At 37.0% G+C, this 14,646-nt stretch overlaps 1 protein-coding gene across 1 annotated transcript in view; it reads left to right on the top strand.

Annotated features, from left to right (window-relative positions):
* The first annotated feature begins 446 nt into the window (after window positions 1-446).
* EPC1 (enhancer of polycomb homolog 1) overlaps window positions 447-14,646 on the top strand; it is a 95,076-nt gene continuing 80,876 nt past the window's right edge. The window contains exon 1 of the mRNA XM_030832365.3: window positions 447-754. Within this exon, the coding sequence (XP_030688225.1) occupies window positions 752-754 (3 nt within the window). The 5' untranslated portion in view covers window positions 447-751. The remainder of the gene's footprint in view (window positions 755-14,646) is intronic.

Genomic DNA, 14,646 nt, shown 5'->3' with positions numbered 1-14,646 from the left:
AGCAATTCTATTTTTTTTTTTTTTCCCAAGGAGTTAAAGCTGCAGACGACATGAATTTTGTGCAAGGCTTCTTTGGGTACCTTCAGGACGTCCAATGGGGAAAAAAAAAATTGTTTGATGGGAATCATTTTTCACTGGCCACATTGGTATCCAAATTAGACATCGACGTCGGTGAATGACCATCTGCTTAAGAAAAGCATGCTATTCCCTAAAAACCCACATGCAAGAAATAAGAGCGTTGCCGGTCGTCAAAGGGACATTTTCCTGAGCTCACGGGCGGTCGTGGGCGCTATTGTTTTGCAGTGTCACTTCGTAGCGAGCTCAGACTTTGTCATTTGGGGGGCTGTGTGTTTAAAAGCCCAGTGTAAAATGGCACTCACACTGCATTTTTTTCCGAGCTGCAGGAGGCGGGAGGAGAGGGGGACACTGGCCTCCCAGCCAATCAGGGCCTGCCTGCTTGCCATCGCAAAGTTGTTAACCCCAGAGTCTTCTAAGGCTGCCTCGGCCTCCTCTGCTTTTAATCTTCCGCGGATATTTCTCCGATTTCTCCCAAACGCCCACAGATCCTTGAGAAGCCACCGCGAGCAGCCACCGATCAGGGAAGAAAGTATGACTTTTTATTTACCCAATATTGTGAAGATGTTGGAAGATCCGTGTGCCGCCTGGAGGCTGTTGTTTCTAGGGACACAAGTGTCCAGCCTATATTGTTACAATTCTTTTTCCAGAACTGGCTTCTTCTTCGCCTCCGCTGATGGTAAGTTTGTAATTTTAAACATTTATGTCATTACATCTTTGAACGAGCCGCCAGCTAAGAAGGATTTTCATTGTGTTTCTTCTAACAAAACCAATCTTTGTATTTTTCTTTAGCTTTGATCTCTGCACATTTCCAGCTAATCTTGTCTGGCTAATTTTTACCAGAAGAAAAAAAAAATTAGTGTTTTTTTTTTTTTTAACCCCATGACTAAAGCTAAATATTTATGATATAAATTATACTTTAATTACTGTGAGCTAAGGGAAACTCAGCTATTTCAAGATGGACTTGTTTTGTGCCAGCATGTTGGTAACGCCAAGTATGTGCATATCCTCCTTATAAAAATGATGTATTACCTAATTTGTCCAGGACTAAATGATTAGCAGGCGAACTATGGATGTAGTTTGGTTTGAAACAGGCCTATTGTGGTTTTCCTGATGGATTACTTGGATACAAACTACAGAAAAGCTGCCCTTGGTATAATGAAGGTGGAGATTGACATAACCGGGTTTATATTAAGTTATGGCTGTTACTAAATAGTGGATCTTTTATTTGCTGATCAGATCTAAACTTGTGTTCCATGATAGTAATTCTCTGAGGCTCCTCATTAGATAATCTTTGCAGATCTATCTTGTTTTTTCTCCAAAAATGTATATTTGGGAGACATTTTGTAATTTGGGGCATTTTTCTAATTTTTTTTTTCTCTTTTTGCACACGGTGGGCGATCTTTTTTGTTTTGCATGGATCTGTGCTGGTGGCGCTGTATAGCTCTCAACAATTTACGTCAGTTTCACTAAAAGAAAAAAGGAGGAAAAAAAAAAGAGGTGGGGCAAGATTTGATCTATTATCCTCTCCCTTTATTTCCTAAAAGAAAGTTCAATTTGGTCGGAGGAAATTATTCAGTTGTATTAGTTTAATGTTTTCTGTGAACTGTGAAGGGTGAGAACAGACACGTCGTCACAGCCCGTCCGGGGAGCAGCAGGGCCGAGCATGCAGTTTGCAGTTGTGTTTTTTCTGATCTGATTATCTCTAGATCAGAAAATTTTCGATAGTAAGCTGTCAGCTTACCCTCTCTTTCCTCAGTAACATTTTGCATTTTCCTTCTATTACAATATCATCCATTGCTAATGTCTTCAATTGAACAAAACGTTTTGCGTTTTAGCTCACTGAACGTTGTAAAAGTTGAATTTCATTTTGAACCTAGGAATTTCTTAAATAACTATTCTAAGTTTCTCCTGGGAATTTTCTAGGAGTTTGACATATAAGAATGCCGACGTTGTTGTTTGTTTTATTTTGAAGTGATACTTCAGTTGGATTTATGTACATCCTTGCTTTAAAAAGAGCAAATATTTTGGAATAGGATAATTTTTTTAAGAATATGGATACAACTGCTTTTAACTTTAAAAATATTGGTATTTGTATATCTAAATGCAGGGTAAATCTTTTCCATCTTTGTTCTTATTGGGAGTTATCTGATTAGAGAATATGGGATTTAGGCCCAAAGCCTCCCAAGAACAAAAATGTATATTATGATATGACATAGTTTTTACTGGTCCCTGTGAACATTTTAGTTGTTTATGAAGATAGTAAGTATGTCCTTAATTGAAAAAGAAAGTGGGAGAAATCAGTCATTGTACCTAAAAACACATCATTTTGCCAAATAAAACAAACAAAAAAACTGAAATAGTATCCTAAACCACCTTTTCATATGATTGTAGAGATGATTTCTTGAGTAAAAATTTCTGGAGTTATTATTAAGTGTTGTTATTCACTTTGAAATATGTAAATGCTCATTTCACTAATCATTAAAATTTTGAAGTAAAAGAATGTGTGAAAATGACTAGGAATAGTATTTCCAATTTCTGTGTCCCTATAATTTATTTATCTGTGTAGGACCCTTTCCTTGAACTTCAAAACTATTTATATATTATGCCTATATTTTGTTTATACTCTGCTATAAAAATTTGAAAATGTTCACTGTAACATTTTATCTCTTCATAAAATTTAAATGCCGCCATCAAGACTGGTTTTGACGTTATAGATTATTTATAGAATGGAATACTGCAGGTGTAAATATATTATCTAACCCCCTGACTGTGCTGGAGCTTAGTTCCCCAAAGTTAATCTACTGAATAAAATATACTGCCCAATATGTTTATTGCTAAAATATTCTGTTATTCAGCTGGTGACGTTTTTCATTTTAATTTGTGAAAACTAAAAATGTTTATATAATGTAGCCCCTCTTTTAAAAACAGACTGATGCTGTGAAGTCCATATGTAGCTATGCAATGTTCTTTGTTCTCCTATATCATTGACTATTACATCATTGATTATGAGTAACCATTATAGTTACATCTTCACTTTTTAAAATCACCCATAGATATTTATGTTAAAGATATTCTTCTATCTGTGACTCTTACATCACTAAATAAGGAGGTTTAAATCTATGAGGCAAAAACAACTCATTGTTTTATATTATTCTCCATTTTTAAATCCACCTTGGGCTTCATTTTAGCTCTTCATTCTTTGGACGTTAATTTTTTTTTTTTTTTTTTAATTGACAACGTTTTGTAGGCATTTAGTTTGAGTTTGGTGAGATTATGATTAGAATGATTATAATAAACTATGTTTTATCAGAAAAAAATCTTTATTTATTAAATTTGGTGTACAGGGAACTAACTCAGTTTTTCATAGTAACAGTTGCTAGATCAGGAACAATAAAGAATTATTTTTTTAATCTTGAAATGTCATTTCAGTCAACAGTTACACACTTATTTTTTCTTGCACACCTTTTTATCAGAGATAGTAGCAAGTAGCAAAATTGACTATGTTAAAATATCGTTATCATTTTTTTCACCCTGCCCATCCCTCTGAGGGAGGGGGAGGGGTCAATGAGTAGTGAAATGGCCAAAAAACAGTTTGCAGAAAGAAGAAATAAATAATGCCAAAGACACGGAAAATCTGTAAATCAAATTCCAAACAATAAACCTCAGAAATACGAACTTGAAATTATGAGCTTGGTCAATAATGGAAATAAACTGAAAATTTTATTAAGACTTCATTTAGTGAACCAACATAATTTCCTAATTTATTAATTTGTATGCATTAGTATTGCTAAAGATTGGGGAAATTTTCAGGTTAGCAAACCTATTAGGAAAGATGAAGTAACAAAGGGAAGAAACATTTGCAGTGATATCAAGATGACATCATAAAATGCTGAAAATATCAATTAGCCAGAACCAATCTAATACACCTTGGAATAAACTTTTTTAAAAGAAGGAAAGATAGCTAAAAATTTTGCCCTCTGAAAACCAAGTTCAATAGAGACCTGAAACTGTATATATTTCTAATTCCACCCTCTTTTTGTGCGTACTTACCTGTGCTATTTCTTGGACATATCATTACATGTTTTGCAAAGGAAGAGACGGGGAAAGAAAATAAGAGACCAAATGGGTGTTTGTGTTATGACTTTGTTTTTTATCTTTCCCAAAAGATTCTCAAATGGAGACTCTGAAGGGAAAGTAAAGCAAAGATAATGATTTCTTGAAGAAAAAGATGAAAGGAGTATCCTTTATACTTGATTTATTCAGCATTTTTTTCTTTTGGGGGTATGTTTGTTCTAGTTTTTCTTCCTATTATGTGCTATGATGCTAAAGGGCTGAGATACAATATTAAGACAAAGAGGCAAGGATCCCTGCTCTCAGGGAGTTTACAGTCCAATGTGGTTCAACATTTTAAAGATACTTAAATCTAAGATCTTGGATGTGGGAGGTTCCCATCTGAGAATAAAGGCAAAGTAAGATTTCTGGGGTAAAAACTTAAAAAAAATTTTTTTAATCTATTTATATAGGATTTAACAAGTGTCCTTCTGTCCTTCTACTAAAGGACCATTATTTGGGACACAGTGAGGGGAAGATAGCCCTCAGATTTTAGATATAGCCCAAACAGATGCTATATAAATAGCTGGTTAGCTAATGCAAATTCCTGTTGCAAAGTGAGAAATAAAATATTAACTTATTCGCTTGAGAAGAAAGGAGACGGGGATCACTCTGGTTGTAGGAATTTTGGATGTGTCCTTGTGAGGTCCATTTAATGAAAACTTTTTTTTTTAACGTGGTGAAGCCTCATTTTGTACATTTTGCTCTCCTTGTCATGAAATAAATGTCAATGTCAATAAAAATGGTGAGATGAAGCAGGGAAATACAATTATAGTGTTGAAGGATTACATCAGAATTAAGATATTTATTTTTATTTTGAAACCTGAAAATTTTAATGATATTTATGTAACAGGAATTTTTATAATAACCTTTTGTATTTTAATTTATGAAGGTAATATAATTAGACATTTAGCTAATCGGTAATTAGTTAAGTACATCAGATATGGAGCAGGAAAGTAAGACTGCTGTTATATATAGATGAATTGGAAGAGAAGGAACTCTTCATTAAATCTCTACGTGTGGTTTAAGATCACCTCCAGAATAAAGTCACCAAATTAGTTTGTCACACAGCCAATTAAGATACTAAATGTATTATATCATATAGTTTGCTTTTGTACTAACGTAGGATCCTACTGATAATGGTGTGAAAAAATGAGGAGATTTATTATTTCAACTAAATTAATAATCAGGAGGCAAGCCAGTTCTAGGTTGGGTTCAATAGCTCAACAATGTTATCAAGTTCCTTGGTAGGTTCTATTCTTTTACATTGCCGTAATGTCAGCAGTGTCTTTCCTCATAGTCACAAGATGGCTGCTGCAGCTCCAAGCATCATATCCTGATATTACAATTTCCAGAGGGAGGAGAGTTTCTCTTATGTATCTTTTTAGAAGGGAAGAAATTCTTTCCCAGAGGCCCACAGCACACTGCTTCTTACAGTTCTTTGGCCAGGTTTGTAGGAAATGCTCATACCTAAACCCTTCACTGACCAGGAGATTGAAGTTACCTTAATCAGTTTAGCTAGGGAGGATCTTTTGGAAAGGTGAACACCTGCTGAGTAGCCAGTGCTCAATGTGGCTAGCTCCCATTTGCTTTGTATAAACTTTAATGGCTTTGTAAAAACATTCTTCAACGATAAAACATGAATATCTGTTTTCATAGAGAGCAGACTGCTCATGGATGCAGCTAATTTAGAAAAAAATAAACATTTAATTAGAGCTTACTATGTCCCAGCCTCTAGGTTAAATGCTACCTTTATTAAATATCTCCTTAAATCCTCACACAAACTTTGGGGATAGGATAATTATTATACCCATTTCACAAATGAGGAAACGGAGGCTTAGAGAGGTTTGGCCCAGGTTACACAGTAAGTGAAAAAGGTGGAGTTTGAACCTGGAAAGCCTGAAATCATAGCCTGTATAACTACCTATTCTTCTATACTGTCACACTGGATATTTGTGAATTTATGTTCTGTAAATTGGCATATTTTAAATGCACTGTATGATACTCCTGTTTAAATGAATCCTCTAGTGACTAATTTTATAAATCTAATAATCTTTTCTTAAGATGAGTAGTGCTTACCTAATTTATCAGTTGTACATATCTGAATTTTTGTATTGAATTTGCAGAAGGCACATGTACTGCATCTCATCTCTTCAGGAACATCTCTGAAATTCTTTTAGAAGTTGCATTTCTATAGGGAAAAAAAGATCAGAGAGTAGAGAGTCAGTGAGGCTTTGTTGAAGTGGGTAAATTCATGATTCATAGCACTAGGTTGAAAGAGAATACTGGCTCCTATTTCACAACTTACAAGGTCAATTTTATGTACAAAATGTTTCCATCTTTGGGATGTATGGAAGTTTTCCCCTTGGGGGATTCAGTGTACCTCAAACTTGAGTGTGCACCGGAATCACCTAAAACACAGGTGTCTGGGCCCACACCTGGGGTTCCTGGATCAGTGGGTCTGGGGCGGGGCCTGAGAAGCTGCCAGCCCCCAGGTGCTGCCGATGCTTTCAGTCCAGAGACCACCCTTTGAGACGCTGCTCTAGAGGATCAGATGGTACCTGCCATGGTAAATATTCTGGCTTGAAATATGCCAAACTGTAAAGGATGTCATTTCATAAATGGCGAATATATGAATAAATACATATGCAGGATGAATAGGTGGTCAGGATATCCTGCTTGAGAGCTGAGCGATGACTTGAAGGAGGATTCCTCTTATCCTCAGCATGAACAACACATTTGAGACTTATTTTTCCATCAATTCATATATGTGTGTGTTTTTAACTTCAAAAAAAATTAGTCCAAAATTTACCAATTATTTTTAAAACCAAGTAAAAATAGAACTTAGTTGTACTCGGTAGCAAGTTACATCTGAAAAAGACTTGTGTATCTGTGGCATTTTGATGGTTTTTCTCAAGATTTTATCCCACCAGCCACTAAAGCCCCACTTTCATTAAAAGGACACAGTTTTGATGAGACTGAGAAAGAGAGGCCGTCATGCCAATGACCTATATTTAGCTCTGAAACTCAGGCCGCTGCCCCAATGCACTGGAAACCCTCCATCCTCCCAAGACAGAGGTCACAACCTCCAGCTGAAAAACACTCTCACGTGCCAAGGAGCCAAGAGGGCCTTTCCAAGAGTGTAATTGCTTCACTGCTTTGAGACATAAGAAACAAGTTAGGGACTTCCCTGGTGGCCCAGTGTTTAAGAATCCACCTGCTAATGCAGGGGACATGGGTTCGATCCCTGGTCCAGGAAGATCCCACATGCTGCGGAGCAACTAAGCCCGTGCGCCACAACTACTGAGCCTGCGTGCTCTAACTACTGAAGCCCACACGCCTAGAACCCGTGCTCCGCAAGGAGAGAAGCCACCGCAATGAGAAGCCCGCGCACCACAACACAGCCAAAAATAAATAAGTAAATAAATAAATTTAAAAAAAAAGAAATAATTTAGTTCTGAAGGCTTTTGCTCATTTTTCATTAAAGTCCAAGAAACAAACCTCCCACATAAATGAGTAAAAAACAGTCAGCCAATTCAATGTCCTTAACATTTCCAGTAGCCTGTGTAAGTGTTGAGTTATCCTTGTATCCACTGGAGGCCTTGGCAAGAAGCTGGGATGAAGTACCCCAAGGAGGCAGCTTTGTACTGGTTTTGTCCAGTATCAAAAAGCGTCACTTAGCACCTGTGTAATAACAGACGCACATCATTTAAAATGGCCAGGACTGCCAGAACTGTGCTGTCCAGGATAGTGGCCACTAGCCACACGTGGCTGTATGTAAATTTAAATTTGAAGTAATTAAAATTAAACATTCAGTAGCTACACCTGGCTGGTGGTTATTGGACAACAGGTTTGTGGAATGTTTCTGTCTTAATCGTTCAAGTTGCCGTCACAGAATATCATAAACTGGGTAGCTTATAAATGACCGAAATTTATTTCTCACAGTTCTGGAAGCTAGGAAGTCCAAGATCAAGGTGCCAGCAGATTCTGTGTCTGGTGAGGGTCCACTTCCTGGTTCATAGATGTGTCCTCGCACGGCAGAAGGGGAGAAGGAGCTCTCTGGGGTCTCTTTTACAAGGGCACCGATCCCATTCATGAAGGCTCCACCCTCGTGACCTAATCACCTCCCAAAGGCCCCACCTCCAAATGCCATCACATCGGGGGCTAGGATTTCAATATATGAATTGGAGGGTGGGGGAGGACATAAACGTTCAGTCTGCAGCAATGTCCATAGTTGTGGAAAGTTCTCTTGGAACTTCAGACCACGGTAGGCTCACAATGTAGACCAGTGGTTCTCAACTCTGTCTGCACTTAGAATCAACCAGAAACTCAAAAATAAAATGCCTGCACCCCATCCTCAGAGGTTCTAGCTGATCTGGGTGGAATCTGGGCGTAAGTATTTTGCAAAAGCTGTCCACGTGATTCTATCGATATTACATAGCCAGGGTTGAGAATTGCTGAGCGACACTACGGAAGAGAGACACTAAACCAAAAATTGGGGTGGTCAGTAGATAGTGTTGCTACTTCTCATCTCAATCTTTCAAAAGCTACAATCCATCTTCTAGGAAGTGAGGAAGGTTCAAACTGAAAGAATAATTGGACAGTCCAACCAGTTCTGTCAACATATTCTGATTGCCTAATGAACAACTTTAGTTGGAAGAAAAATGGATCAACTGCTAGTCTTCAGTTACAAGTTACTTGATGCTCTCAAGAGTGAGTCTTGTATATCGAAAGACTATAGATAGTCTTGTATATTGAAGGACTTTTGGTCTCACTTATATAAACACCTCCCAACTTTTTATATACATTTATACATTTACTACATCTGATTGCCTACTTTGGTACTTTAGCAGACATTTTTAAGTTAAGAAAGTCTTACCTGTCTCATAAATTGAACTTCTAAATATGTTGCTTCTTAAGTTCTCTTTAATGTTTATACTTCATATAACTTAGTAGGAGTTCTACTTAAATGTGTAATAAGCTAACCTCTTACTCCATTAGGTCAAATGTTTTGAAACAGAAAAATTACATAGACTAAGAAAACATTTCTGTACTTATCCTAAATCTTTCTGAAGTTAAAAGATTCTTACCTACTAAGAAAAGAGTTATCCTACCAAACAATTTGTGGTGTTGCCTTCTCAAGTTTATTTTTTGTCTGCCTTCTCAGCTAATTGAAGTTTCTTGATGAGCAGAGATTTTGATTAGAACACAATTAGATCCTTGTCTGAGGCACTGATGTGACACAATGAGCCTTATTTATGTTCACTGTATCAAAAAAAACAAAAAACTATTCTCAAAGTCTACTTCCCTGAGATATTGAGTCATATCTTTACCTTTTTTTTTCAAATCATGTCAGAATCGTTGGTTCCCGTACAAGTGGCTACATCAACTGACAAATATTTGGATTTCGCATTTCTTAATCTTTTAGAATATATAACTGTCCCTTAGAGACCTTTGAACTTGGCAGGCTTCTACATTCTTTGTGGGTTTTTTTGTTTTTTTTTTTTAGTTCTCTTAATAATTTTATCTTCTGTAGATACAAATAAACATGTTTCAGATTTAAGGATTTCAGTTTCCCCCGCCACATAAGAACACTCCCCATGGGGACAATCTTGTTTTACTTCCCATCTGCCAAAAATGGAATTTGATAATAGACGTAGCTCAGTAGAAAAGGCAGACGTTACTTATAACTATTCAATTACAATTATGAGAAAACTTAAGAGCTGGCTACTTATACCCATTCCTGTGAAAAATAACAATCATCACAATAATAGAAATAATAGCTACCATTTATTGAGTTTTACTGTGTTTCAGGCACTGTGCTAAGGGCTTAAAGTGAATTATGCTGTGTAACCCTCAAAGCCCTGTGAATACTACCGTCCCCCCAATTTCCAGAGAAGAAGAAAATGGAGGCTTAGAGAAGTACTGTCTCAAGAGCCACAGAATTAGGGAACAGCGGAGCCAAGGTTGCAAGGCAGGCAGTCTGCCTTGGAATCCCTGCTCTTAATCACTGCTACAAGCTACAAGCACTCAAAGAACTCAAATAGAAGTCCCTCCCGTCCCAGGTTATCTTCATAAAGCAGTATGAAAAAGTGGAAGATGTAAATGAAAAAGGCCAAAAAAACCTCCGGTTATCCTGTTATGGGGGGAAAACACAAAAACCCAAAAAACCCTATACTAGTTGATGTTACTTTTCTTTTTTTTTTTTGCGGTACGCGGACCTCTCACTGTTGTGGTCTCTCCCGTTGCGGAGCACAGGCTCCGGACGCGCAGGCTCAGCGGCCATGGCTCACGGGCCCAGCCGCTCCGCGGCATGTGGGATCTTCCCGGACTGGGGCACGAACCCGTGTCCCCTGCATCGGCAGGCGGATTCTCAACCACTGCGCCACCAGGGAAGCCCCCTTGATGTTACTTTTCTTAATCAAGAAAACAAAATGCCATAGCATACAGCTCAGAGCAAGTCATATAATAAAAATACCAAGAAACAAAATAAATAAAAATGTACATATAGCATCATTAGGCTCACTTTAGTCTAAACAAATATAGAACATTCAAGGAATCAATAATTCTTGCAGGCTCCTACATTCTTTCACGTTCTGTCTTGTAGGGCAATCAACTCTTGCAGATATTAACAGATTTAACTGACACTGAGTCTCTCTCATGGCTTTGATCTGACTATGTGGTCACAGTTTCCAAGGCGATTCTATTGACAAGGTTTTTTTTAACTTCCAGATAGCTGACTGGAAGTCTCTCCATACACATTTCTGTTGAAGACATTATGAGAACACTTTAAATACACAGCTTTGACCAATCTGAGTTCCTCGGTCTGCCCTTTACGACGTGTGTAACCTTTGGCCAGTTACTCAACTGTGCAGAACCCCAGTTTTCTCTTCTATGAATCGAAGGGATATTACTTACTCACCTGGCTGCTGTGAGATTACAGTGGGGTTCATGCATGTAAAGCACCTAGAATGGTGCCTGACATGACATAAGCACTCAGTGTGCACTTTAAGTTCATTTTTTCACAGTCACTCCTGATTTTAGGGATCAAAATCAGTCTTACTTGGTGTGATGGGAATTAAAAAGACCACTCTATTCAGGTATAAGGTTGTTGCAATATTAGAGAGGCTCCCTTTGTCCTCCCCCAGGTCCTCTACAAAAAGTCAGTGAATCAGCTATCCTCTCCAAGAATTAAGATTCCTTTGCTAACTGCTCTTCACTCATTAAATAAATCCTTATTGAGCTTCTACTACATTAAAGCAACAACTATATTGTGCAGGGCCTTAAAGGATTAAAGGGAGAACAGAAGAGAAAGATCTGGGAATTGGGGTAAACCTCGTGGACCAGGTACTTTTGACCAGAACCTTGGAAGGTGGGTAGGCTTTCAACATGTAGAAATTGAGAGAAGACATGCGGGTAAAGAAAGCAGTGTGAGCATAGGCAAGGAGGAGAGAAAACTCTGTGGCACTTGGGAATACCAGCTAGAAGTCCAGTGTAGGTAGACAGTAAGCTGTAATGCTTGGGGGCTAGAGACTGGGGGGAGATAGACCCATGATGGTAGCTGGGAAACAGCACAGGGAGGACTTGGGAACCTGGATGTTGGTCATTGCCCATCAAACATCAGTTCAAGTGCTTGTAACTGGCCAGAAAATGGTGATGGGTTAAATAGGGAGGAACTACTTCTTTGATATATAAACCTGTTTACGCATTAGGCTGGTAGAGGAAAACTCCAGTGGTCTGGATCTCCGGCCAGATAAGTTTTGGTGGGAAAAGTAAAGAAGTAAAATAGGTTGAAAGTTTGGGACAATTTTCAGTTAAGTGTGAACACTGGGCAGCAGGGGGCAGCAGGGGGCAGCACTGAAGAATTGAAAGAATGCATAAGGGATTTATTTGCTTTTGTTTACTATTTCTTGGCAATTATGAGTTTGTATCTATAAGGCTACTTGTATTGATAATAACTGAGTATTCTTTTTCCCTAAATGAATAAAAATGTAAAGAGAAAAGAAGAAAAATAACAGGCTAGCTGATGGCAGAATGACATTACTCTTCATTTGAGACCATAAAAATAGACGGTTGTCTATGTATTATTTCCTTTCAAATGTATGGGAACTCAAATTTCGTATAAAATTTAAAAGTATACATTTCAATTGGAAACACATCTTTATTTGACTCTTTAAGATTTTGTGCTGTTTTGGAAGCACACTTGTTCAGCCACACTATGTTAAAGGAACTAGTGAAACTGGGGGGGAAATCTTGAAAATAAAATTTGAGTTAAACAATGAATAGAAATTTTAAGTACACATTCTATTTGACATACCAAATATATGGAATTTCAAATTTTGTTTTTTTATGATTATGAAATTTTATTTTAAAACTGTTTATTCTTTAGATCTAAAATTCAAGATTAGCTACACTAAATTTCATAAGATTTTTCTGGCGTAATTCACCTCTTACTAAACTTTTTAAAAGTTTGGATGGTTAGTGATGTTAAGAGTGGAATATTGGAAATTTCCAGGTAGTTTCTTTTTAGCTCTGGAATTTACCATTGCAAATGCTACATTACACCCAACAGAGAAACTCTCTCTCTCTCTCTCAAGTGTGTGAGGAAGGTGGTATCACGCTGCTTCACACACGTGGGAAGGAACTTTCTTCTCTCTGTTCCTTCGTGATTCTCTCATTGTCTATCATAGATGTTTAGGAGGTCGTGATCCCTGTGTGGGTTCCTCATGTACTGCTCTTTGCTCCCTCGTTTCACCTTTGCTGTAGGTGCTTCTTTCCACGTACTGCCATAACACCATTGTCACTTTAATAGATACATAAATTACTTTACAAGGTTGTGTTAATTTCTGCTGTACAGCAGTGATTCAGATATATATATATGTATATATATATATATAAATTCTTTTAAAAATATTCTTTCCATTATGGTTTATCATAGGATATTGGGTATAGTTCTCTGTGCTATATAGTATGTGTTGTTGTTTATCCATTCTGTATATAATAGCTTACATCTGCTCACCCCAACCTCACTCCATCCCTCTCCCGACCCCCTCTCCTTTGGCAATCACAAGTCTGTTCTCTATGTCTGTGAGTCTGTTTGTTTCGAAGATAGGTTCATTGGTGTCATATTTCAGATTCCACATATAAGTGATATCATATGGTATTTGTCTTCTCTTTCTGATTTACTTCACTTAGTATGATAATCTCTAGTTGCATCCATGTTGCTGCAAATGGCATGATTTTGTTCTTTTTTATGGATAGTAGTATTCCACTGTATATATGTACCATATCTTCTTTATCCATTCATCTGTCCATGGACATTTAGGTTGTTTCCATGTCTTGGCTATTGTAAATAATGCTGCTATGAACATAGGGGTGCATGTATCTTTTTGAATTAGAGTTTTGTCTGGGTATATGCCCAGGAGTGGGATTGCTGGGTCGCATGGTAGTTCTATTTTTAGTTTTTCAAGGAACCTTCATACTGTTCTCCATAGTGGCTGTATCAATTTACATTCCCACCAACAGCATAAGAGGGTTCCCTTTTCTCCACACCCTCTCCAGCATTTGTTATTTGTAGAGTTTTTCATGATGAATAGTCACATAAATTGATGGTTGACTATTCCATGATGGTTGAATATTGATTTCCAACTTCATTATGGAAAATCTGAAATGATGAATAAACTTTCGGTTTAAGATAGTTAACCTGAAAAATTAGTTCTTAAATATCATGAAAAGAGATGAAAATAAACCACTTTGTAAAGTAAATTTATGAAACATTTCCAGTATATTTTATTTCAATCATTTGTAAATCTGAAAATATAAAGATATAAAATTATTTTAAATGTTCCTTTCAAACCAGGGTATTCCAGAATATTCACACAGGACATACCCTGTTTGTTTTTACACAAATTAAGTTCATTAAGGACAATGCCATCTTTTCCTTTGTATCTCCCATGGTTCGTAATACAATGCTTGCACAGAGATGGAGCCCCGTAAATGAAACAATGTTAGGAAAACTTATTAAAGTATATAAAACGTAACCTAGTTTTTTGATGTAAGATTTAAACGTACTCTTCATACTTTCACCATACTTTTCAAATTGTTATTGGTTACATTGTTACTATTATTGTTGTTATTGTTGCTGTTTGGTATTTTTTTCTCAGTGCTTGAACAATAATATTGTGTTAGTTACTTTCTTTATTACATAGAAATTCCCTGCACTTTTCCAGTGGTAATATCAGACTAACTGCAGACGTTTTATTACCAGACTTAATTATTTTGACCATTTCTGCTTCAGCTTTTGTTTCGAAGTTTGTATCTTTCTTTCCATATTAATTCTGAATATTTATTTTCCAGTTTTAATGATATATTTGTAAGCTACATGGATTTCTCAGACCACATTTGACCACACTTATGGCAAGACTACTTCTACTAAGCATTCTTTGAGAACTTTTTGTT

The sequence above is a fragment of the Globicephala melas genome, chromosome 2, assembly GCF_963455315.2.
Source record: "Globicephala melas chromosome 2, mGloMel1.2, whole genome shotgun sequence".
NCBI lineage: Eukaryota > Metazoa > Chordata > Mammalia > Artiodactyla > Delphinidae > Globicephala > Globicephala melas.
Note: the sequence above shows the minus strand (reverse complement) of the source record. Positions and strands in the feature narration are given on the sequence as shown.